The sequence below is a fragment of the Vigna angularis genome, chromosome 8 (genome assembly GCF_016808095.1).
Source record: "Vigna angularis cultivar LongXiaoDou No.4 chromosome 8, ASM1680809v1, whole genome shotgun sequence".
Lineage (NCBI taxonomy): Eukaryota > Viridiplantae > Streptophyta > Magnoliopsida > Fabales > Fabaceae > Vigna > Vigna angularis.
Window position 1 is genome coordinate 13387683 of NC_068977.1, and position 27979 is coordinate 13415661.

The 27979-nt window shown below is 33.0% G+C and overlaps 2 protein-coding genes across 5 annotated transcripts; both read left to right on the forward strand.

Moving 5' to 3' along the window:
- The first annotated feature begins 9168 nt into the window (after positions 1-9168).
- LOC108345665 (uncharacterized) lies at positions 9169-22608 on the forward strand. Of its 2 annotated transcripts, none has more exons than XM_017584321.2 (7): positions 9169-9647; positions 19149-19311; positions 20057-20257; positions 20330-20575; positions 21219-21375; positions 21668-21890; positions 22146-22608. In XM_017584321.2, exons 1-7 carry the CDS (start codon positions 9317-9319, stop codon positions 22478-22480), a joined length of 1656 nt encoding a protein of 551 aa, XP_017439810.1. In that variant the 5' UTR covers positions 9169-9316; the 3' UTR covers positions 22481-22608. The 2 variants fall into 2 exon arrangements, with proteins under 2 accessions (XP_017439810.1, XP_052723036.1); XM_052867076.1 differs by lacking the exon at positions 9169-9647 and adding an exon at positions 14291-16588.
- A 1442-nt stretch (positions 22609-24050) lies between these two features.
- Positions 24051-26473, forward strand: LOC108343882 (cysteine-rich and transmembrane domain-containing protein WIH2). 3 transcript variants are annotated; one of them, XM_052867597.1, is made up of 3 exons: positions 24051-24205; positions 24342-24597; positions 26334-26473. In XM_052867597.1, exons 1-3 carry the CDS (start codon positions 24160-24162, stop codon positions 26338-26340), a joined length of 309 nt encoding a protein of 102 aa, XP_052723557.1. In that variant the 5' UTR covers positions 24051-24159; the 3' UTR covers positions 26341-26473. The 3 variants fall into 3 exon arrangements, with proteins under 3 accessions (XP_052723557.1, XP_052723558.1, XP_017437796.1); XM_052867598.1 differs by having other exon boundaries at positions 26363-26473; XM_017582307.2 differs by lacking the exon at positions 26334-26473 and adding an exon at positions 25936-26254.
- The last annotated feature ends 1506 nt before the right edge of the window (positions 26474-27979 follow it).

Genomic DNA, 27979 nt, shown 5'->3' on the forward strand with positions numbered 1-27979 from the left:
TAATAACAAGAAAAAAGATAAAACATGAATTTATGTAATTTTTGTGAATAAATAAAATTAGAAAAAGATGACGCTACAGTACTGTGTTTGAATTTTAGTTTATTCAAACTTTTAAACTATACCAATATGTTTGATTTTTTTTTAATTCAGAAAAACAATTTCTTCCTAAAAATTTATTTAATTTAAAAAATATAATAAATAGTTTGTTTCTACTTTAGTTAAATTTAATTCAACTTAATTTTTAACCGAAATTAAAAAAATAATAGCTTATTAGCGAACCCCAACTCTTAAAACTAAAGATAAAAAAATTACAATCAGGGCATGTTTTTTATTTTCAATTATTTAAAATATTGCTATCAATTAGTTAAATATTAATTACTAGTGATAAAAATCTTAAGTTACTCTATGTCTAATATAATTTTTTTGTTCCAATAATCCAAAATAAATAAAAACAAAATAAGGTGCAGCTTAACACACAAATAAAAATGGAATCGAACATATATTATTATTTTCTATAACAATTGGGATACATAACTTATTTTTTAACATATATTTGTTTTCTTATAATATTAATTTTCAGTTTTCATGAAAATATTGGTTTACATCTTGTAATCTATATTTTTTTATGTTTTTTTTTTACATTTTTATCATACTTATAATTTATTATGGTCAATTCTTATCTTTGATCAATTTACATATATATATATATATATATATATATATATATATATATATATATATATATATATATATATATATATATATATATATATATATATATATATATATATATATATATATATATATCACTCTAAAAAAATTCATAAACTAATAATTATAATTATATCTATAAAATAATATCGATAATTATGTCTATCAAATTATATTCATAAATAGATTAATAATTAATAGTAAAATAAATAACTTTAATAATAATATTTTTAAAACATAAATATTTTAAATTTTTACTCTTAATAATATCATGCAAATAATATCATTATACTAATCACGCAAATAATATTATTATACCAATCATGCAAATAATATGATTATTCTATTTTTATATTCAATTTCAATGAAGTAGATATGAGTACAAGGGGTTTTATTTTATAAGATTTTAAGTGTATATTTAGGATTTTATAAATATATATATATATATATATATAATATGTTATTATGTAAAGCAATATATATTTTTTGTTTTTCATAATTATAAAGTGGGTTTACTTACACTAAAATTCAAATTGATTAGATTATTTAAAAATGAATTTATGTATTTTTTAAAGGTTTTAAACTATTTTGATAACAAACTTTTAATTTTTTTTAATCATTTTTAAAAGTCAATTATCAGCCTTAATACTCTTAAAAAAAAAGAATAATGATATTTTGACTCCCAAAGTTTAACAAACTTGCCTTTGATGGGTCCATGTGAAAAAGATTAAAAAAAATTTAAATGACGTCACAATGCAAGGAATTTGGGGTTGTAAGGTTTTCATTTCACGCGAACTTCATTTTTTGGGTTCCAAAATTTGAAATCTCATTTTCCAGATAGAACCCACGACAGAGAACTCACAAGAGAGACCGTCCTCCCACCCACAACCCTCCTTTGACCAGAAATAGGCGTTCATTGAACCGCGTCATTCATTGGAACTGTGTCCGCCGTCGTTCACCAGAGTTGTCTCTGTTGCCGTCCAGACTGAACATTCTACAGTTTCGAAGCACCCTTGAAGGCCAAAACCACCTTTGACGTGTGTTTTTGAAGCTTTTCGCCGTTCGTTTCTCTACAACCACCATTGAAGATGAAAAAACATCGCTTTTAAGTTTTTGTGGTTCATTTTGGTTTTTCTTTATTGTTGTTATTCAATTATTTTTACTTATTTTAAATATTTGAAAAAAGAAATTACGGGTTGATGTTTTTATTCTATTAAGTATATCAATTGGTATGCGTAGTTAATTAATCTCTTTGGAAAATAATTTTTAACTAATGCATGTGAGATGGCTTGTTAGTTTTGTTGTCTTTGTTATTTTTGTGAAGTTATTCTTTTAGAATAATTTGGCTACATGAATCTATACGCCTACCGTGATGGTTAAAATTTCATCTAGTTCTTGTAATATTATGCATATATTACTTTTAAACAATGTTGAAAGAAATATTATGATTATTGAGTTGTGAAACATTCTCAAATGTAGAGAACAAGGTTGATCAGGCACGACATTGTGCTTTAAAAGCAAATACAGTAGATCCCAACGATGTTACTCTTAGATGTCTCCTTGCAAGGCTTTATGTTGAACTTGGAGACTATCAAAAGGTGTTACATATGAGCAAGTACATCAACTTTGATATGAGAATGTTGATCCACTGAAAGTTGCAGCTAAGGTTAATCTTTGCTTTGAGATACCATGGACATGGATTCAATTTTGTCAATAATCCTTTGCCATTTGTATTTTTGTTAACGATTATTTCTTATGCAAAACACGGTTTGCCTTGTGATGTTTTATTAAGGCATTTATCGCATCTGCTTGTATGTCATATGGACGGTATCTATATAACGTAACTAACATCTTTGAAATGATAATATTTGAAATGATAAGCAAATGTGTATAAAATATAATGTACGGTGTCCTATAACCTCACGTCTCTTAAAGACTATTGCAATTATATACACAAAAATCAGAATTTGTACTTGTTTTTAAGACACCGTATGGTGTTATGAACAATGTATGTATTGGTCTGAGCAATATTTGTATGTGCATAATTATGACACAATAGTAGGGGAAAGAGGGATTCAACTATCTAGAGGGCAGAAACAATGGGTGGCAATTGCATGAGATAGTGAAGAATACAAAAATATTACTACTAGATGAGGCCACTAGTGCATTTGATGTAGAATCTGAAAAAGTGATTAAAGAGGCATTAGAGCGTGTTATGGTGAATTGAACCAAAATAGTAGTGACTCATAGGCTATCCACTACAAAGGTGCTGATTTAATTCCAGTAGTGAAAAATGGCGTGAAAGCAGAAAAGGAAACACATGAAGCATTACTGAGTAAGAAAGGTGAATATGCTTCCTTAGTACCATTGCACACAAGTGCTTCTACATTAGTTTGTTTTCACTCATTTTGATTTTCTCCGAGAAAGACCCCTACTGAATTTTTCCATCTCAATAATTACGCAACTTTAAATGGCACTCTCTGTCTTCATTCTACACGAATGTTCACAAGTTATATATATATATATATATATATATATATATATATATATATATATATATATATATATATATATATATATATATATATATATATATATATATAATTTTCATTTTTATTATTAAATTGACGATGTGATTGTTAACCTATATCATTATTGATTTTATTAAATTTTTTGTTATTCCATTCACTATCCAAAATTTGTATAACCATCTAATTTTGTAGTTTGAAGCACGACAGTGCTAACTTAAATAAAAATGTAAAATTTTTTTCTAGACTTTTTCACATTTTTATTATCCATGTCATTTTATTTTCTACACTAGAAGTTTATTTTACTGTATGAACTTTAATTATTCTTTTTTTTATAAATAAATAAATTTTTATTTGTAAAAAATATAAAAACAATATTTAAAATCATAAGAAATTTTATTTAAAAAAATAGAAAACTAAAAATATAACAAAATCTCAAATTTTTAATGGAAATTTATAAGAGTTTTAAAATAGAAAACTGTTAAAATTTATTAAATATTTATAAAAATATAAAAGTAGAAATTAAAAAAAATAACAAAAATATAGAATTTTTAATTGAAATTCATAAAATTTTGAAAATAAAAAAAATAGAAATTTATTTAAGAAGAACTATAAAAATAGAAAATAAAAAATGTAACCATTTAAGATATTTGAAATAAATTTGAAGTCATTTTATTTAAATATCTAAATGTACATAAATATTTTTATGAATTTAGTGTGTTGATAGGAGGAGCATAGTACTAGATAAACTCAATCCTTGTGATGTTTGCTTTTGATGATGACAATGCATTAATAATAAAAACACATGTATGTGTATTGTGGTATGTGTTGTATGTGTTAATGCTTACTGTGAAATATGCACATATGGTGTTTGCAATATTTGTTGACATATTGTGTTGATTGTTGCATACTATTGTGTTTGTGAAATGATCTTATCTGTGTATGCACAATATATGTTTTGGTGATATAGAAACACATGCACAAAAGCATATCTGAATGACTAAATCGATTACAGTGGTGTAATAATCAATTAAGGTCATCAGACAGCTTAAGTTTTAAACTGTGACAAAACAACTAGTTTTGAATCAATTGCATTAATTGGTGAATCGATTAAAACTCATGTGTTTGCACATAAATTTTTCAAATGTGCTGTGATATGTTTTGAGAAAGAAAAGTTTTAAAAAATCTTCTAAGTGTTAAAGCTTAATCGATTACATAGTTTATGTATTCAATTAAGTTCGTTATGATTTGAAAACTTACTTATTCTTGTCATAACTGCTATAACGATAATATTTTTAAATGTGTTTGACAAAACATTTAATGAGAATCAATTACATTAATTGAACATTCAATTATGTGTTTTGACTGTTGTAAGTCTCTTACATGTGTTTAATGTAACTGATTACATTATTGTAGTAATCGATTGATTTGCATCAGAATTGACAAAAAACTATATATTGACGCTTTGTTTGATTTTCTGTAGAACATTTGAGAATTACACTTTCATATCTGATTGATTTTCATCTGAGAAGTTTTACAGATTGATCAAGGCTCCAAGAATCAAGAACGAGAAGTGGTTTATAGATCTTGAAGAATTCTTAAGAAGCAAACATGACTAGACTAAAGAGACTGATCGTTTATGCACAACTGAAGGTGCATTATGTCTGATCAGGAGAAGAAGACTTGCAATCTTTGATTTGTTGTTCCCTGTACGTGTGGCGTCAGGAAGAAGAGTGGTGTACTCTTGACTTTGAGAGAAGATATCTCAAAGGGGTTGCTGCGACAAGAACGGGGTAGTTCTGTGTTGACAAGTTTTGTTGTTCTATATTTGATTGAGAGTTTGTGAGGTGTTTACATTTGAGAGTTGTTGTGTAAAGCCTTGGCTGTAATACTCTGATCATTATAGTGAATTACTCTCCGATATAAGGTTGATTGGGAGGGTGACTGGATGTAGGCATTGAGGCTAAACCAGTATAAAAACTGAGTTTGATTTTCTTCTCCCTATCTCTTTACATTTGTGCATACATTCTGTAATTGTTTTACATGCATATTGTTTTCATAACACACCATTACTTATGGCACAAGAAAGGTTTAAAGAACCATACCATTTGCGAAAAATATTTGAAAAGTGCTATTTTTTATAAAACATCAATTCACCCCCTTCTTGGTGTTGAGAAACAACGCTTATCAATTCTAACATAGTGTTCTTATATTTAATTATTTAAATGTGAACATGTTTTTCTTTGAATTTTTTTACCGTCTTCTAAATATATATGTTTTTTGAATTGGAGATCTTTTTTCGAACATAACATGTTCAATATTTACAAGGATAAAATATTTGGTCTTTCGTCCTCAGCCCTCTTTGTAGCAAGAGTTATAAAAAACTTGATTCCTTGGTTATGGAGTTAGATATATATGTGGTCATCATTTCCTTAAGTGCATAAAACACCCATAAAAAAAAACCCTAAATCACTCCTAAAATATTTATGGCATTGATTTTAAAGTGCACATTTTTTTAACACTTATTTGACATACAAGTGATGTTCAAGCAATGATTATGACATTTATATCGAACTTCTTCTCCAAAGAACCATTTTTTCTAGAACTCTTGGTACAAAAACTGCATTGGTACCAAAAGCTAAATAACTGGAAACTTTAGGCAAAGGTTTTGCATAGACAGATCAATTTGAAGATGACATTGATTTTGAAGTGCAAATTTTTTTTAACACTTAGTTGACATACAAGTGACGTTTAGGCAATGATTATGACATTTATATCAAACATCTTTCCAAGGAACCATTTTTTCTAGAACTTTTGGTGCAAAAACTACATTGGTACCAAAGGCGAAATAACTGGAGACTTTATACAAATGTTTTTCACAAACATGTCAACTTTGAAAATGATATAGTGCATTTTTTTTAACACTTAGTTGACATACAAGTGACGTTCAAGCAATGATTATGACATTTATATCGAACTTCATCCCCAAGGAACCATTTTTTCTAGAACTTTTGGTGCAAAAACTGCATTGGTACCAAAGGCTAAATAATTGGGGACTTTAGGCAAAGGTTTTGCAGGCATGTCAACTTTGAAAGTGACATTGATTTTGAAGTGCAAAATTTTTTTTAACACCTAGTTGACATACAAGTGATGTTCAGGCAATGATTATGACATTTATATCGAACTTCATAACCAAGGAACCATTTTTTCTAGAACTCTTGGTGCAAAAACTACATTGGTACCAAAGGCTAAATAACTGTTGACTTTAGGCAAAGATTTTGCACAAGCAGATCAACTTTGAAAATGACATTGATTTTGAAGTGCAAATTTTTTTTAACACTCAGTTGACATACTAGTGATGTTCAGGCAATGATTATGACATTTATATTGAACTCCATCTCCAAGAAACCATTGTTTCTAGAACTCTTGGTGCAAAAATTGCATTGGTACCAAAGGCTAAATAACTGGGGACTTTAGGCAAATGTTTTGCACATGCAGTTCAACTTTGAAAATGACATTGATTTTGAAGTGCACAATATTTTTTAACACTTAGTTGACATACAAGTGATGTTCAAGCAATGATTATGACATTTATATCAAACTCAATTCCCAAGGAACCATTTTTTCTAGAACTCTTGGTGCAAGAACTACATTGGTACCAAAGGATAAATAACTGGGAACTTTAGGCAAAGGTTTTGCATAGGCAGGTCAACTTTGAAAATGACATTGATTTTGAAGTGTAGAATTTTTTTAACACTTAGTTGACATACTAGTGATGTTCAGGCAATGATTATGACATTTATATTGAACTCCATCAACAAGAAACCATTGTTTCTAGAACTCTTGGTGCAAAAATTGCATTGGTACCAAAGGCTAAATAACTGGGGACTTTAGGCAAGTGTTTTGCACATGCAGTTCAACTTTGAAAATGACATTGATTTTGAAGTGCACAATTTTTTTTAACACTTAGTTGACATACAAGTGATGTTCAAGCAATGATTATGACATTTATATCAGACTCAATTCCCAAGGAACCATTTTTTCTAGAACTCTTGGTGCAAGAACTACATTGGTACCAAAGGATAAATAACTGGAAACTTTAGGCAAAGGTTTTGCATAGGCAGGTCAACTTTGAAAATGACATTGATTTTGAAGTGTAGAATTTTTTTAACACTTAGTTGACATACAAGTGATGTTCAGACAATGATTGTGACTTTGGGTGTATGTTTTGTTCATCATAGACCAAGGTTGTTCAAATTAGTGGTGTGTAGACAGGAAACAAAATTTTTTAAGTTGGAAACACTTATGTACAAGTCAGTCTACCTTTGTGTGCAAAACTTACAACATAAGTCCTCACTTATTTGAAGTGTGGTCCCAAGAGGTAATACAGGAATATTTTATGTTTTTGAGGTTGATTTTGTGACTTTAGGTGTATGTTTTGTTCATCATAGACCAAGGTTCTTCAAATTAATAGTGTGTGGACATGAAACAAAATTTTTTAAGTTCAAAACATTTATGTACAAGTTAGTCTACCTTTGTGTACAAAACTTACAACATAAGTCCCCACTTACTTGAATTGTGGTCCGAAGAGGTAGTGCATGATTATTTAGTTTTTTGAAGTTGATTTTGTGACTTTGAGTGTATGTTTTGTTCATCATAGACCAAGGTTCTTCAAAATTTCAAAATTTTAAGTTATTATAATAATTTACTTATAAATTATTATTCAAACGATTATGTTGTTCATTCACATCAAAAAAACACTTATATATATTTCAAGTGATTTTTTTTAAAGTAAACATTGTGTACATCCCTTGATATATAGATTTATTAATTCTTGTGTGGAAGGAAAGATGATTTCAATCAAATTAATGAATTAAAATTTTAACGCAAATACACGAAAGCAATTAACGTCAAACGTTGTTGGCTATATAGACGATGGATATGGAAAATGAAAACTTTATTATTATAACAGTGTCTTTTTCATTATGACTGTAACAACTGTATCAACATATCTATAACATATCTGTATTTTTTTATCAATCGAAGTCCAATAAAATATATATATTACTTTAATTACAATGAAAGAATGAGAAGAAAGTATGATTGCTTTCTCGAAGAAGTTTTGTACCACATTGCTGATAATTTTGGATATCTTTTCAAACCATTTTTGTAATCTATGAAGATCATTCCTAATCGTGATGTATAACCCGAAGACCATTCAAATGACTATGCTTCCATCATGTGCTACATTTGATAAAGAAGAAATGACATAGAAAGATACTACATTATCAAAGCTACGGATGGGTTCATCCAGAAACATTACATGAGGTTGAGTTAAAATTTCAATGCCTATGCTAAGTCTTCTTTTCTCTTTGGTACTTATGTCTCTCAAATGCCAATTCCCAAGTTTGCTTTCTACATTATCTTTTAGACCCATTTCAGCCAATACATTTGTTATCACCTTCTCAATCTCATTTCTGGTTCTTCAAAACGTCAGAATGTTCGACTCCAACGACGGTGGACACAACTCCGGTAAACGACGATAATCCGATGAACGCTCTTTTATCAATGAAGGGTCGATTATGGTCACTAGAGGTTTGTGGATGAGAGGAATTTTTCTCTCGTTCTCATGAGTTCTCTCTCAAAAATCAGATTTCAAATTTTTGAAACTAAAAAATAAAGCCGTCTAAATGAAAATCCTTAACCTCTCTTACTTGCATTTTCACATCATTTTTTATTTTTTCAAATCTCTTCCACATGACAAGTCAAAGTGAAAAAAAATGTCAAAATATCAATATCCTATGAATATATGTCAAGTCAAGTGAAAAAAATGTCAAAATATCAATGTCTTATAAATATATGCAAGAGAGGAAATATTTTAGTTTCGCATTACTAAGCCAGCTGTCCTTCACTCATAAATGTATCCGATGGAAACACGAAAAGGTTCGACTTCAGACCCGACCCAAACCATACCCGAAAACAATGATTAAATTAGCTAACGAAAGGCCACACGTCTGCTCTGTTCACATTCAGCAGAAACAGATAACTGAGTGTGAGGTCAGAGAGAGGGAGGGAAAATGAGACTCGGCGGAGGAAAGAGGAGGCGCGTGGCGCCGAAACCATATGTCGTTTTCTGTGCATTGGTGACTGGTTTGTTAGGACTTTTGCTGCTCACGTTCAGGCCCTTGGAAGATGCTCCTCGCCCTCTCGTGCCTTTCGCAAGAGCTTCGGAGTTCAATGTTTCTTCTTCGGACGGAGGGACGAGCGTGGAAGGCGTACTGGCGTTTCAGCGCGTGGCAGAGAAGGCGTGCAAGACGGTGGAGGAAATGGGGGAGGATTTCGGAAAAGGTGTTGGGATGGAGTCTCTGAGAGTGAGAAAGATTATCGAGAATCATTTTGTTGCCAATGGTTCTTTCTGCACTCTTCACACGCTTTCTACTTCAGCTAAATTTTTATTATTTTAATGCTATAGCCGCATCACTCTCAAACTAGAAACAAATACAGTTCTTCTGACAATGTTATATTATTTTAAATTTAACTAGAACTAACATTTTAAAATATATCTCTCTCTCTATATATTAACTATTTACATGTTTTCTTTTAATTTTGAATATATGCAATATCACTTTTGAGGCTAAAGACTTTATTTTAATTATTATTATTATTATTTTGCTAATTATGTTTTTTTCTCTCATCTGAATTTTTATAATTTTACTTGGGCGCCGACTAAACTAATCTTTTCATTTGATTACGGTACTAACCGTGTTAATTTAACCTCATTAATATTGGTCGAGTTAGTATCAAACTAATTAGATTTCCATCAATTTATTTCGTTAACTCTATTAACTTTGCTTATGTGATATTACACTGCCATAGCCAAGTTTGTTATGTGTCGTTTAGGTGACCAAGTTAATATGAGAATACGAAAAATGCACCAACTTATAATTTTATTATTAATATTATTAATATTATTGTTGTAAAATTATTATTATTATTAAAAAATATTTATTACACTAAAAACTTTGTATAAATTAACTTATAATAGTAATAATAATCATAATAATAATAATAAATAATATTTATTTGATTTTGATATTAGGTGTCAAATTGTGCTCAAAAAGATGGATTCGAGTCTTGTCTGTCTCTTATACTCTGTAGGAAAGTTAAACACAGCATGTTCTGGATATTCTCTGTTGAAATAGGATCTATGATTTAAGATATGTATAGTACTACAGAGAAAATTGTGAATTAGAATGCCTGCAGTGTAACACGCTAGTGGTTTTTCTGTTTTACCGAGCACGTATATGAAGTTTGATAGGTGCTTTTTCCATGTGAAATATAGGAAATTATTTAAGAGATGTTATAGGAGCATTGGCGTCTGGGGATTGAGCAACAATACTACTTTCAGACAAACGTTTAATAGTTTTTAGAAAGTAAGTTTAGGCCTAACTCAACCTTCCATATATGAGGGAAGATTTGCATTCTGATGTGATATTTCTTAATTCTAGGAATTAGACGCAACTCGAAGTACATATATGGAAATGGGAAACCCTATAGGAGAAAGGTCCAGAAGATTAATTAAGAGTGTCTACTAGAAAAGATAAATGAATATCTATGGCCAATTACTTGCCATTCCAAAACTGAAACTAACAATTTTCCTAAGAAAAAGGCAATATCTAACTAACTCAAACTGAATCAGCTAGCAGCTGTTGCTGAATTACATCATTCTTCCAACTTATTGCATATCAATACCCCCTTCTGGTCAACAACCTTGTCCTTAAGGATTGAATGTAGGATATTTCTTCAAGTCATAGTAAAATTTTCAAGTGGCATCGTCCGGAAATTGGTACTTCCGTTTAACTAGAACTTTAGTTATTGCTACTCCCTTTCTTATAACTGTTATCCTATCCAGAATTTCTTCAGGCTCCTTCTCTGCAAAGGCATCTTCAGCTTGATATGGCAGATTGGTAGAAATTACTGGATTTTCTTGAGCTCTAAAATGTGGAAGCCATTATGAAGTTTGAATAGGAAGATCCAACTTATAAGCTACTGCACCAATGCAATCAGTGATTTTATAAGCACCAAAATACTTCGGGCTCAGCTTAGCATTGCTGTTGTAAGCCACTAAAATCTGCTTATATGGATGCTAGTTCACATATAATGAATCACCAATCTGATACTTCTTACCTACCTATGCTTGTCAGCTAATTGCTTCTTTCTCTCGTGATCTTCTTAAATGAAATTTGATTAGCTCCAACATTTCTTCCCTTTTCTTAAGCTTATGTAAACTAACTCCACCTTCAACTCCCTTGTAAGATAAGGAATGTAGATGGGAGGTGGGTGGCCATACATGATGATTTTATAGGGATTTGCCTTGGTTGTTGTGTGATAGGTGGTGTTGTACCACCATTCAGCCATACGAAGCCATTTAGACCAATTCTAAAGAGAGTTTCACACATCATCTGAGATAGGTTTCTAGACACGTATTCACCACCTCAGACCATCCATCAATTTGAGAACGATAACTTGTTGAAAGCTGAATTTGAACCCCTTGAAAAGTCCTAAAAGATTACCAAAACTTACTTGCAAACATAGGATCTCTCTCACTAGTAATGAAATTTAGAAAACCATGCACCTTGAACACATTGTCCATAAATGTTTGAGCTACTTCCCTTGCAAGGTAGGGATGTTGTTACGTTTCTAGGTAAGGTAATGAACCACGACCACAGTAGGTAGAAAAGACAAAAAAAGAATGAAATTCTTTTATTAATGGTAATAAAATTCGGTAAACAAAGGATAGTTGGGAGCATAACCTTCCTTACAAAACAAGGATAGATGGGAGCATAACCTCCCTCATAGGACTGTAGCCGTCTGTCAACAAACTCAATAATCAAAACATAACCCTAACAATAGCATCTAGCTTTATTTATTTAAATATTTCCCTAGAATATAGCTCTATTTACTATAATTATCTTATACTGAATATTTCCCTAGAATATAGCTTTATTTACTATAATTATCTTATACTGAATATTTTCCTAAAATATAGCTCTATTTACTATAATTATCTTATACTGAATATTTCCCTAGGATATAGCTCTATTTACTATAATTATTACTAAATATTTCCCGCCCATCCTAACTGCTACAACAGTTAGGATAGTAACTCTTCAATCGATCGGCTCCAGTTCTTCACCTCTTTCCACCGTTTGGCTCGAGCCCTCACCACCTTCAGTCGTTCGGCTTGATTCTTCACTTCCTTCCACCGTTCGGCTCGACCTCTTCCCGCCTTCCACCGTTTGGTGCCCTTCTTCTCTCATATACTTTCTTCTCTCGTATACCTTCCAACCCCTAACAACATCTATTACCTTATACGTTATCATTACACCCCGCTGCAAAACAACCTTGTCCTCAAGGTTGGAACCGGGTAGCTTGATCTCATGGCTCCTCTTCATCCTCATGTTATCATTTGAAGGGAACCCACTAGCTACAGCTCTCCAATTCAGGTCTGGAGGCTTGGGTGGTGGCAATTCCTCCTCCAATGACTCCCATTCTTCCTTCATTTTGGTCACCTTTTTTCCAAAATCGTAGGCCTTGAGAAAATGGTCTTCGATGTCTTTCCACACTTCAAACAACTCTCTCCCCTCTGCAGCTGTATCAAGAACTGCAAGTCCCCTTTTCTATTCGTTGGCCCACCTCTTCACAGAATCCATCCTTCTCTCCGGGGCATTGATTCTCCCATCCACCCTTCCCTTCAAAGCCTTCATTCTTCCTTCCATCACGCTTCTCTCCCAATGATCCAACCTTCCTCGTCCGTTCGGTTCCGACCGTCCTCTTCCATTCGAGTCCGTCCGTCCCCTCCCGTTCGGTTCCAGCAATCCTTTCTAGTTCAGATCCGGTCGTCCTCCCTCATTCGGATCCTGCAGTCTTCTTCCGTTTGGATCTGACAGTTGTATCTCGTTTGGATCTGACAGTCCTCGCACGTTTGGATCCGGCAATCCTCGCACGTTCAATTCCGGCAGTTTTCTCACGTTCGGATCCGGCAGTCCTCTCCCATTCTGGGCTTGGACGTATTCTTTCGCTGTCCCCGACTGCTTACTGGCAGCCACCCTTTCAAAGATGGTACCCCCGTTCCGTTTTCCAAATCGCACCACCACTGCCCCCTTCAGACCTTCCCAAGAATGATTCTTGGCCTTCTCCTTCCAAGCTCTGAACCAGTAGCCAGCGCTTCCCTCCATACTGATGTCGGCTAGGCGCACCTTTTCCTTCTCTGTTACACCTTGCCACTCAAAGAACTTCTCCGCCTTAGACATCCACCCCAAGGGATCAAACCCTTCGAAAACGGGTAAATCTACTCTTTTCCTCCAATTTGGTTGCTCCTCCTGGCGCCCATCCTCTCTTCCTCAATTGTCTTCCTCTTGCCTCCTTTTGTTCTCATTAACAGAAGCTTGACTACGTCCGAATGTTGGTCGTCCTAGTTGTGGCCTCGACCACCCAACATCCTCATGATTTCTTGCAAATCTTGGCACATTGCTGCTGTCTCAACCTTCAATCCATCAACCGCAATTTCCATCGTTTCCAGCCTCCCCTCCACGAGGTTCATTCTTCTCTCCATCTCGCCTTTCACTCCTCCCTACAGATTCGGCAGGTCGGAACAATTGTTACGTTTCTGGGTAGGAAACGTAATGAACCACGATCACATTAGGTAGAAAAGATAACGAAAGAATGAAATTCTTTTATTAATGGTAATAAAATTCTGTGAACAAAGGATAGTTGGGAGCATAACCTCCCTTACAAAACAAGGATAGATGGGAGCATAACCTCCCTCACAGGACTGTAGCCGTCTGTCAACAAAGTCAATAATCTAAACATAACCCTAACAATAGCATCTAGCTTTATTTATATTAAATATTTCTTTAGAATATAGCTCTATTTACTATAATTATCTTATACTGAATATTTCCCTAGAATATAGCTCTATTTACTATAATTATCTTATACTGAATATTTCCTTAGAATATAGCTCTATTTACTATAATTATCTTATATTGAATATATTTCCCTAGGATATAGCTCTATTTACTATAATTATTACTAAATACTTCCTGCCCATCCAACTGCTACAACAGTTGGGATAGTAACTCTTCAATTGATCGACTCCAGTTCTTCACCTCTTTCTATCGTTTAGTTCGAGCCCTCACCGCGGCCTTCAGCCGTTCGGTTCGATTCCTCACTTCCTTCCATGGTTCGGCTTGACCTCTTCCCGCCTTCCACCGTTCGGTGCCCTTCTTCTTCTCCCTCACCACCTTCCACTGTTCGGCTTGACCTTTCCCCGCCTTCCACCGTTCGGTGCCCTTCTTCTTCTCCCTCACCGCCTTCCACTGTTCGACTCGACCTCTCCCCGCCTTCCACTGTTCGGTGTCCTTCTCTCATATACTTTTATTTTATCTCGTATACCTACCTTCCAACCCCTAACAACATCTATTACCTTATACCCTATCAGATGTGATAGAGTTGTGAAATGAGTGGCTTTACTCAATTTATCCACCACAACAAAGATGACCTGATTATCAAATGAATTTTTCTACAAAATCCATTGTAATATGTTGCCAAATCTGTTTAGGTATAGGCAATGATTGTAACAAATGGCATGTAGCAAATCATATTTACATTATTGGTACCTAGAACATTGTTGAATAAAGTTGCTAACATCATTGATTAGTCCTTTCTAGTAAACTACAAACTTAACTCTTTTCACTATAGCAATGATTCCTAAATGGTGTCTTGTAGCAGATGCATACAACCAAACTAACAAATCCTTCCCTAGTTCTCTGTCATTTCCAACTACCAACTTTCCTTTCCTTCTTAGCTCACCATTCTGCCACTTGTAATGTTTATGTGAAACCAAATTGCTTTGAACTTCACTGATCAAATTCTGCAAGCTAGGAATGATGAATCCTATCCACTAAGATTGCAGTTGCTGAGAAATCAATCTACTGCGTTCAATAGGGCGTACTCTGGAAAAGGCATCCACTACTAGAATTTTCTTGACGCTTCTTTTACTCACTAAGCTTAACTAACCATTTCTGCTTGGTGTAAAATGTTTTTGATCCAAAATGTTTTTGTGGCTATCATGATCTGTTTTTGGTGTAAAATGTCGATTAAGAAGGTATTGTCTATAACTTTGCACAACAAAAACCACAATTAACAACTCCTCATATGTAGATAAAGACTGTTATTGTAGATTCAAGATCTTATTGATGTAAGCAATAAGATGGTGATCTTGCATGAATACTACAAAGACTTCGGAGAAGTCTAGAAGTGCTAAGACATGAGTTTTACTCAACAAGTCTTTGAGCTTCTCAAAGGCTAGTTTGGCATCTTGGGTCCCCATAAAATTGTCCTTTTTTAACATATCATTTAGAGATTTAACTATAACTCCATATCTCTTTACGAACCTTATGTAATATCCTGCTAAACCTAGGAACCCTCTATGTTACTGATAAGTACCCAAATTTATTTAACAATGAATTTGGATGTTCACCCAGAAAGACTAGACAACTTTATTAACAATGAAACAAGCACAATCATCTAAATTGTTACACTAGCCTTGGTCTTTCGAGAGGACTAGACTCTCCCTAGCCTTCCCTTTACAAAACTTCCTAAAAAAAAATTGCTAAAAACAACTGTCTACATAGACTTTATAAAAGTCTGAGACAACAAAACCTACCCACAGATTGTTATAATTGTCTGTCCCTTTTATTTCTCCTAATATAAACAGTTCCTTTGAACCTATCAATACCCCCTCCATGAAGTTTCACTTTGTCCTTAAGGTGAAAAGCAGGGAACTCCTAATTGATGGCAGTAGCATCTTCCTAGCTATTTTCAATAGGTGGGAGGTGTTTTCAATTGTACAAACCACCTTCTTTTTTCCTTATTTTGTAAACTGTATCAAACCTATCAACACCCCCTCCATGAAGGTGCACCTTATCCTCAAGGTGAAAGTCTGGAACTTCTTTATGAATGCAGGCAGCAGATTCCCTTAACTCCTGAATTTCCTCTTTAGAAATAAGCAGCATATGGAGCTGTTTATTTTTGCAAGTATGATGATAGAATACTTAGAGTATATGAAAGAAGAAAGAATAAATGAGTAGGAGGAAAAGGCGGTTTTGTCGGTTAGTAATAATGAATAGGAGCAAAAGGCGGTTTTGTCGGTGAGTTAGTATTAATAAGGGAAAGGGAGTTGTATAAATAGGAGAATGGATTGTACAGGGGGGATTATTCTTTCTGTATAATGTTAGGTAGAGGCTGGACGTCTGTTCCAGTGGAGGGAGAGGACTTCCTAGGAGGTTGAGAGTGTACATTGTTCATTCTTTCATCAATAATATACATTCTTTCAATTCTTGCTAGTGTTGGTGTGTGTTGTTACGTGTGACCGACTTCTTGACAAAAGAAGTCTATCATATGATTAGGCCCAAACTTTTCATCACACCTGAAGCATAAGCCCTTTTTTATCTTATCTTGCAATTCTTCTTGGGACAATTTTCTAAATGGTGCCCCTCCTTGTTGAATCCCAGTAGGAGACCTATTGATGGTGCTCACACAACCATTGCTCTCTCCACTTCCTCTGTTGGAGTTGGTAAAACCCATTGAATTTGCCCCTTCTTTTGAGTAATTGCGAGTAGGTGGCAATTGTCTGTAGGTGTTACTTTGAAGTTGCACAGTGAGAGAGTCCCCCTTGGCGGTGACTCTAACCTTTTCTTCCACCATTTGAGCCTTCATCATTAACTCAGCAAGGCTCTTGGGATCATACAACTTAACCTCTACCCTTATTACATCCTTCAATCCATTTAGAAAAATGCCAGTCAAATAACCCTGCCTTATACCTTTCAAGAACCCCGCATATTGTTCAAATTGTTCAATATATTCTTCCACCTGCCCAATTTGTCTAAGCCCAATCAAGACTTCAAAAGGATTTTGAAGCATTGTTGGTTGGAACCGTTGAACAACTGCCTCTTTGAAAGCCTCCCATGTGGGATTCGGATAGCGAGTCTCCCACCACTAGAACCAATTCAGGGCTTTTCCCTCTAAAGCCACCATAACAGCCCTCATCCTCTCCTCCTCATTGACTTCTTTCAACTAGAAATATCTCTCCAACCGGTTAGTCCAGCCATAAGCATCTTCTCTTGCAAAAACAGGAATATCTAGCTTCCTCTAATTTTCCCTAGTCAGTCTTGAACGTCCACTTTCATCCCCTCCGTCATTCTTTAGACTGCTCACACTACCTTCCTTGGCAACAGAAGCACTATCCGCTGTTTGTTGATAAGAATATGTGAAACATTCCACCAACCCTGTCAGACCTGTAAGCATTTCCTCCAACCTTTGGAACCTTCTTAGATTTTCATGTTCCTGTTCTTGCACTATGCGCTCCAATCCATCCAATCTTGCCTCCATTCTCGTATTAACCATGTCGCAAAACCACCACAGCACCAGGAAAGTGCTCTGAATACCAATGATAGATACCCAGATTTATTTAAAACTGTAAAGACTTCCAAGACAGGTTCTTGGACAGGAAAACCAAACAACTTTACTAACAATGAAACAAGCACAATAATCTAAATTGTTACACTAGCCCTAGTCTTTTGAGAGGACCAGACTCCCCCTAGCCTTCCCTTTACAAAACTTCCTAAAAAAACTACTAAAAACAACTGTCTACATAGACTTTATAAAAGTCTGAGACAACAAAACCTACCCACAGACAGTTATAACTGTTTGTCCCTTTTATTTCTCCTATTATGAACATTTCCTTTGAACCTATCAGTTACTTAATAGGGTGATGTAAAGGCCATTTAACCATAACTTCAACTTTAATGGGGTCAGTGGCCACTCCTTTATTTAAGGCAAAATTATCCAAATATTCCACTCTATTCACAAAAAAATATCATTTGAATCTTCTAACAAACAAGAAGTTATCCCATAGAGTTACAAGGACCAATTTAAGGTGATTCAGATGTTGCAAGTTCTTACTGTAGATGAGAATGTCATAAAGAAAGACTATTGAAAACTTTCTTAAAGACTATTGGAATATTGTTCTTAGAATACGTACTAAATATAGGTAGTTAGAAGTTGTGATGGAAAACTGCTATGTGCTGTGACTATGAGCTGTTTAATTATTAATATTAAATATCTAGATATTCTTGATGTAATTTTATTCCATAAATAACAAAGATCAGCTGAGAGATAATCAATCTCTTAAACCTTTTTTCTTATATTTTTAGTCTTAAGTTATGCTAGTTTTGTGGTTGTCCACCGCCCAACATTGTCCTTTATTGCCACCGGCCACTAACATTCAGTAAGATAGTGTTTACAAGAATATGATCAAGATACATGAATGAATTCTAATCAATTAATGCTGTTTATAGTTAACCTCCAAAACTGAATCTAACAATTTGTTTAAGAAGAAGGGAATATCTAACTAACTTAACTGAATCTAACTAATTCAGTTCAACAACTGGGAACTGTTGCTGAATTACATTATTGTTCCAGCTTATTTCATATCACACTTAATACTATAAGTTTGTCATATCTCTAGATGATATAACATCTCCAACAACAGTTAATACAGTCTAAGTTTTGTGCTTCTTTGTAGTATGCTAATTATCATTTATATACATTTATTTTACAGTCAAGATTATTTCTCTATACTTACTGGACGTTCTAATCTTGTGAAAATTTTTAGTAGTTGTAATTTTGTAATCATTTAGATGAAATATTATATATATATATATATATATATACATATATATATATATATATATATATATATATATAATACATACGCTCCCTGCATTTCTGTGGAGGATGGTGCTATAGTGTTCAATTAGAAGATGGTTTTTAATTTTGTTTCAGGTGCCTTAAGAGTCAGGGATTTTCCCCCAGAGCAGTTCTGTAGACATGGCTTTGTTCTTGGGAAGACAGCTGAGGCAGGTTTTGGGAACGAAATGTACAAGGTCTTAACTGCTGCAGCACTTAGCGTAATGTTAAACCGCTCCTTGATCATCGGTCAGACCAGGCATATTAGTTCTTTCTCAAGCCTTTCTTATTTTCTTTTTTCGAAGAACCTCTACATTCTCAGTCAACTGAAAATATTGAGTGTCCATGTTTATTGGCTCTCTTATATGAATGTCTGTGGTAGCTGGTAGCTTTGAAGAATAACATGTCCCAGAATTTTTTTGACTGTGCTGTTGAGTCCGGAATTTGTGGTACTCAAGTCATGAGACTCTTATTTATTGGACTGTTGGAGTAGACTCTCTTTTTTATGCTAGGTTATGACGTATTGCATATACCAACCTATCTTCAAGCACTTTTGCAGACACCTTAGATATTTTATGGCCTCTGATATTTGAAAACTAATGCCATTGTACCATTGATATATTTGTGAAACTGCTCTGTTCTTGCAAAAAATAGAATATTTGAATCAACTATTGATCATTGTCGTTAAATTTGGTCCGGACAGTGAACCAGTAATTCTAGTAATCATAATAAGTTGGGTTGGTTGGCTGAACAAGATAACATGATAAAAATATTCCACAGCTTCAACATGAAAGATTGAAGAAAATTTGAAATGAAAAAAGATAATGTGCTTTATTGAAAGAAAGAAATTAACTAGCTTTAAACAAAGTATTTAAAAGTGGTCTGACTATAATTTTGATTATCAGACAGAACCCCAACATGCTAGAGCACACTGTTATAAGTATTGTAATAAAACAAGGCCCTGTCTTTCGTTATCTGATTGATACCTTGTTACCACATTTCAGAGGAAAATATCCTTTTGGAGACTACATTTCTTATTCCAACTTTACTTTTACGGTGAAAGAAATTAAGCATTTGTGGAGACAGAAAGGTTGTGAAAGCAAATATGGGAGGAAACTGGTTATGAGAATTGATGATTTTAATAAACCATTGGAAACAAATGTTCTCTGTAGCAACTGGAAGAAATGGAAGCAACCCATCATATGGTAAGGTGAAAAAATTTTGTTAATATATTAGTCTCACAAGCATCATAAATGAGCATAAACTTTATGTTTTAGGTTTCAAGGCACTACTGATTCTGTGGCGGCACAGTTTTTCTTAAAGAATATATACTCTCAGATGAGGATTGCTGCTTTCAATTTGTTTGGTGACCCAGAAGTTCTTGGTTTACGACCAAATGTTTTTGGGGAGCTCATGAGGGTTCTCATATCCCCTTCAGAAGATGTTGATGCAGCTGTAAATTGGGTTATTGGTGGTGGGGAGAATCCTGACATCTCATTGCATATGCGGATGCTTATGAATAGGTATTGGAAGTACGCGTTAATTTCATGGAGTGGTAATAATCATGATTGATTGATGAATTATTTGAATAAATTTTTGATATCTTTTTGGAAAGTTTTGCTTTTTACTACTTTTGGAAAGTTAAATTAATATATCTTGGCAGAACACTATGAGGGGCCAAAGAGTATTGCCAATTCAATTCAGTATGACGTTATCGCTTTTCGTTCCATTTTTCTGCCCTCTATTTACTTGGCTTTCATCCAGTTCTCTAAGCCGTAATTAGATAAATATTTTACTCCAAAGATGTCAAATAATTTAGCCTACCCAATGGTACATGATAACAGTGTACAGTACAATAAAACAAAGTAAACATAGAAAACCTAGCCATTTGTTAAAATTTATTAAAATTTACTAAATCATGAGAGATGTTCATCAAATTAAATGTGAAATCCACAAAATTTTTTGAAGGAATTAATAAGGAAGAACGTGCAGTGTGTTGGTACATGCTAGCAGTTCTTCTATGTTCATTGTTGATGGAAAATTTCCATGCATTATGTAAGAAAAAAAAGAATCCATGTAGCATAAAAGCATTTTCTTTAGCAGCGGTCAACCTTCATATTTGGTATGGGTTTAAATGACAGTCAGTTTTTGGCATCCCCTTTTCAGGTCTGGAAGAGCTGTGCAGGCAGTGTTGCGTTGCCTGAAAAAGGCCATACGAAGTCAACATCTAATGTCATCAAGACCAAAGGTGGTATTGGTGTCAGATACACCTGCTGTTGTTAAAAGTATCATGTCTATGCCTAACATAAGTGAATTTGCAGAGGTAATTATTCTGGCCATGATTGCTAAACTGCATGCAAATACCTTCTTTAATGTGCAGATGGAACATATACGACTATTGATACTTAATAAAATATTATTAATTCATTACTTATTAATAACGACATTGTTGCGCTATATTAAGAACTGGTTACATGCTTCTTCTTTCTTAAATGCTTTATTGTTTCATTATTCAACCACGTGTTTAATATACGGTGGTTCATGATCCAATAAGCTTTATAAATGCTGTAAAATTTGTGAGTCTCTAATTCTTGTTCATATCTACTTGTCCCCAGGTTCTTCATTTTGATTATGACCAATTCAAAGGAAGTATGTCTAAAGGTATGCGCATTTCTGATTTTAGAAGGAAGGATTGGGGTTCAGCACCAAGATGGGTTGCGTTTGTCGATTTTTTCCTTGCTTCCCGTGCAAAATTTGCTGCCATTTCTGGAGCTCACCGGCGTGTTGGGACTACGTATGCCCAATTAATTGCTGCACTGGGAGCTGCGTACAATCTAGGTATTTCTTGTTATTCACTCTTAATTCTTGTGAGTCAAGGTTGCAAGAGGATCAATCCAATGATATTTGAGACTTAGACCTTAAACGAGAGGGTTATCATGTTAGGCCTTTTGGCCAAAGTATGAGTCTTTCGTAAAAACTAAACGCAAATAATTTTTGTTTGCAAGTCTAAAACTTGATCTTTATGAGCCTTACATGTCAGCACAAAATCTGTTGAAACATGCAGCTGAAACGTGAAATTTGTTTACTCTTCAGGGGACAAGTCTGGTTCAAGGTTTTTATTCTTTAGCAGTTTCCAGAGTAATTTGTTAAGGGATGGCCTGAAGCATCAGGTTGGTTGGGGCCATGTGTGGAACAGATATGCTGGTCCATTGAGTTGTCGCAACCAGGCCAATCAATGTGCCTTCACACCAGTTCTCCCCTCTGCTTGGTGGGACGGTCTTTGGCAATCTCCAATTCCAAGGGATATTAACCGTCTTGCCTCTTATGGCATCCGATTATCTGGTCTTGGCAATGTTGATAGCAATTCCCTTAAAAGTCACTGTAAGAAAAGGAAAAATATTGTACGAACCATTACCTTCAAATTGTAGTGTTTGGAAGTCACAATTATATTATATGTACTAACCACAAAATGATCAAGATTAATGTTTCTTTGTGATATATTACTTGGGTTCATGTTAGCGGGCCAACTCATTACAGGCAGAGACCTTGTTCACTATTCTTGATGGGGCACTTTCCTGCACCTCCTTACACTTCAAAATCCCAATTTTATCCTCTTATAATTGAGTTCCGGAATACAAAATAGAAACATTCCATAATACATAATTCAGAATATAAAATTGTATTCTGAGTTATATATTTTGAAATATAAAAGATTGTATTTATATATTCTGAAATATAAAAGATTGTATTTTAGATTATACAATTTGAAATGCAAATTTATATTTTGAATTCAATGACAATTTTTAAAGTTTTTCTCCTATACAATCAAGGAATAGTTCTCTGTCAAACTCGATGTTTGTACAAATTTTCATGCATTACTTCTCTCCATAGAACTCGATGTTTTGCTTTCTAATTTCATCATGGATTAACATTGACCTACAACATTATCATTACAAACCCAACATCATTCGGCCTCAAACCAAAATAATGTAAAACCCTAAATCCCAAAAAATATCCCCAATTTATTAATTTTAGTTAGAGTCAAATGAATAATCTTATTGTTCTTCATCATACACAACTCCTCAATGGAACAAACATTCCTTAACAGTTCTTGATTTGAAATTCAATGTGCTCTTCAATTTAATAATTTTTCACCAAATGATATATTTGATTTTCGCTTGTTCCATTCCTTAAACATGAAATTATCTTCAAACACACAAATCCAATTCATCTTCTTCAATTTAAACATGTAATTAAAAAAAAACAAGACACATGTCCAAAACAGAGATGATGTGACTCACCATTTTCTCGTAAAAAGATAAATAAAATAAACATTATTAAACAAGAATGTCTGAATTCATAAATTTTTTAAATATAAAAAGCGAACATAATCAAATTTTAAAATAAGGATAAAAATCAAATTTTAAAATAAGGATAAAAACTAAAATCGGATTATACTTATAGGTTTTAACTCAATTTTTTATTGTAAATGTCTATGAATAAAGTCAATCTTTATTCAGTCAAAATAAATAATTTTATAATTTTTTTTCTAAATATTAAATAGTTAATACATTTTATAAAATTAAATATTGAATCCCAAATTTGAAAATATAATATACTTTGTAATTTTTTAAAATAAGTTCCGGTAACTACTCTTTCATTCTTTTTCAAAAAAATGTCCTTCCTATGACCATCTTTCTTGAAAATCCCATTCTAAAAAATTTAATCACGCAGTTAATAATCCTTGAAAGTAGTTAAAGAAGATCTTAATTTTTTTCATGAATTTATTAGACAATTAGTATTGAAAACTGACTTGGTAAAAAGGAAACGAGTGAAGTTTTAGAATTATTTCTTAAGGTTTAAGATTTATGAATAAGATTTATAAAACCAAAGTGTTAGCACACTGAGAGCGTTGCTTGTCTGGAAACGTGTCGAATGATGACTATAGACCCAACCAAGTGACAATTATACAACGGGTCCCACTCACTTTTATTTATTTATTTATTTATTTTTCTTACTCTCTTATCTTTCTCGCAACTATTTCATGTCTTCTTCTCTTTCTCAGAGACACAACATAACACCACAGTGAGAAAACAAAACAAGTGCAATGAGCAATTTCCAGAGAATATCGCACGAATCCTACCCTCCACCAGGTACATACTTCACACACCAATCTTATACCCTATTTCTGATTCTCTTATTCCATTTTTATTTTTGATTATTACAATTTTTCATCCTAATATTCAGATTCGCGAATTAATTAATTCATTAAATTAATTTTTTGGACAGGATACGGATCTCCTTACCCTCCACCGCAACCGGGTTACCCATCGGCGCCGCCGCAAGAAGGCTACCCTCCGCCGCCTCCGCCGGGATACGGGGGTTATCCTCCGCCGCCGCATCCGCCATATGACTCGTACCAGGGGTATTTCGATAACGGGCGTCCTCCGCCACCTCCTCCGCCCCACTACCACTACCAGCACCAGCATGTGGCGCATCATCACCATCACGAGGAGCGTGAATGCTTTCCGTTCCTCCGAGGATGGTATGTTTTTTCATAGCTTTTTAAGGGTAAAATGTGCTTTAGGTCGCTCAATTTTTTTGTGTAAATTAGTTTTGGTGTCTATCTTATAAAGATCATGACTCTGGTGCACCTATTCTTTACATATTTTATGGAATTTGGGGTATCAGGCTGTGGGAAGAAATTCCCTAATTATTAAAAATATGAGAACCAAAATTATCTTTAAGCATAAAGGCTAAGACAAATTTTAACCTAAATTTGAGGATCTAGAAATTTTTTTACCTAATTTCTTTTTCCTTCGTTTATTTTATTGCATGGCTAATTGTTTAGAGTATGATAATCTACCCTCGTGGTCTGCTAGTTATCTGTGGGGACATGTTTGAATAAGCTTTTGTAAGGACTGTAGAGAGGAAAAAAAAAAACAATAGCAAAAAGTGAAATAAGTTATTTTAAGATTAAATTATTTCATACATAACATAATTTGGAGAAGTTCTCTCTTAGTTCTTCTAAAACATGATTTTTAACTTTGGAGAAATTTATTTATTCTTCTTTTCATACAAGTGTGTACAAAAGAGTTTATCTGAACAGTTCTTAGTTCTACTCCTGTTAGAATGGAAGTTGTATTTTAACTTGTCGGAATTTTATAGTTAATTAGTTTGAGGGTTTTAACCTTATAAGTTTTGTCGAATTAGAATGTGACTGTTGACAAAATGAACAGTGATTAAACATATAAGATTAGAAGATGGGGAAGTATTAAATTTTTAATTATTTAATTATTTATATGCAAGTGAGAAGTGTTCAGTTGAGAGTTGGAGGCTTAGGTTTGATTTTTGTGGTTTGTGTTGGCTTTGGCTTATACAACACAAACTATTATTTTGTTTTGGTTTATTTAAATCCTCCACACTGATTGGATAGTGTACATCTTAGTATGTATGGAACCGAAAGGATCAACCGTATGTTGGAAAGAAAAATAAAATTTGTAGGTAGATCTTACTTTTCTCAAATATCAAAATCATGGTTATTGAGTCAGACCTAATACATAATTATATGTGCTAATTACTAACTAACTTGTTACATTTTCACTGATGAGCCTAAGGCATTATTGGTTGATTAATTTAGTTATACTTATTATTTCTAAATTGAGGTTTCTCCTGATATAAATTGTCTTTTCAGATTACATAGTATACAGAAGGAAATGTTTCATGCCCTGAATCTTTTGTGTGCGTCTTCAATTAGCTTTACTGACGCATCGTTAATGAATTCCTATAGAATTGCATGAAATCTTAGTTTCTGTTTCTAACTCATCTTCTGTTAGTTTATGTGGTGGTAACAAGAGTAAGAATCCTTCATTTATATGTGCAGCTTGGCAGCGCTTTGCTGCTGTTGTGTGCTAGAGGAGTGTTGCTTCTGATAATGACATTACAAATGCTGTTTCTTCAGTTTGGTGCACTTGGTTATAGCTCTCTAGACATGTATGTGGCTCAAATTCTACATAATAAGAGTGCGAGGTGGAAAGACTTGGTCATTCTCGTAACACTTTGGTCTTTCCCCTCAACCAAATTTCTGGTCTGTGCATAGGTTCTGTGGTGTGGTCTATGTGAATTGATTTGTACGAACACTATATTGGAAATCGTGAAACGTCTCTTATAACAGACAATGAAATGGTTAAAATTGTGACAAATTACTCGGCTTCTTTACTCTTGAATATCATTTGCCTTTTTACTTAGTATGAGAATTTCTTTTTCTGTTTTTTTGTCCAGTGACTAGCTTTTTTAAACATAATTTCCAGAAGACGTTTTGAAGTTGAGGCAGCGAAAACGACCTGACCTGTGTAATTTTGATTATTACAAAAGGTACAAGATTCTCACGTAGTCTACTTTATTAACAGACTTATTTGAAAGTGGGTGGCAAGGATTATCTAAAGATGTGGATCTCAATTGCATTTTTTTTGCACGTTTGAGCTCAATTTCCGGTAAAATTCTCCTACAGGTGTGATAAGGAGGTGCAATTCTTTTTATCATTTTTATATTTTTTATTTATTTTAATCTTTGATTAATATAAATTCTTAAAATCTTATCATATTTATTTGGTTTTTGCCTGAGAATTTTAACGTTGGGTGTGTACGTCGATGAAAAGACCAAAAAAATACACAAATGTCACATTTATGTCTACAAATAATAATTTAAAACCTCTTATTTAATAGTATAATCGTTTATGCGTGTTGCATCTTCATTTACAAATTATAAGTTATCAACTAACTTTACATTCTTCAATCTTGGCAAAAGATGGAGTAAAGTTTGTCCATTTACAAATTATTAGAACTTTTTTGGGACTATAGATTAGTACATTTTGTATCAGAATCATATTTTGGTTGTACAAAATTTGTTGGTAACAGTATAGTTGTTAATATGGACACATCCAAGCAGTTTCCTCTTACTTTCGTTTTTCAAACCATTTTAATATTCCAAGCATTTCAAGTGCTAATATGAAGTGTGTACAGTTGTCTTTTACCAAAATTGAGTAGAGAGACTTATCTCTATGGGTAAGTCTGTTTAGCCTCCATTTTAAACAGTGTGAATACATTTCATTTAAACTTGTTTTGCTATTAACATTTTTATTATATTAAAATAATATAATTTTAAAAGTATATGTAATTCATAACTGTAATATTTATATAACGTAATTATTTTTATTAATTGAAAAATACCAAACTATCACACACACACATATATATGTTTTTGAAAAACTAATATTAAAAAATTGCGTACCGGATACTTTAAAAAAATTAAGTTATTTATTTACATATTTTATTAAATAAATTAAATAATTTTTAATTATTAAAAAAAACAATTAAAATATTACATGAATATTTTTTATCAAATGGTCTAATGATATTAATATTCGATCAGTAAACTCCGATATGATGTTAATTTTTATTTAACTTTTTTGATGAAATTAAATGATTTTTTATTATGATAAATTAATATCTGTCACATTTAGGGATTGTAAATATATTCGTTCTCATGGTTAATGCTTGAACTTATCCTGGTTTTGATGGGTGGATAATATTTAACTCTTTCAATTGAGTATGGGATGGAGATGTACATTTCTCATTTCCTTTCCTTACCTACCATAATATCTATTTCCGTCTATTCTCGTCTCTATTTAAATTATTAAAATATTTATAATTTATTATATATATATATATATATATATATATATATATATATATATTACACATTTTTTATTTTTAAATTTTTTTTAATTGTTTGGTTTGTCATGAAATTCATTCCTATTTTAAAGATATTTTTCCTTTATGACAACTTTTGTGCAACTATGTTGAAACGATGTATGTTAGCTAAATATTTTTTATGTCTCACCCTTGAATATTTTTTTTTAATATTTT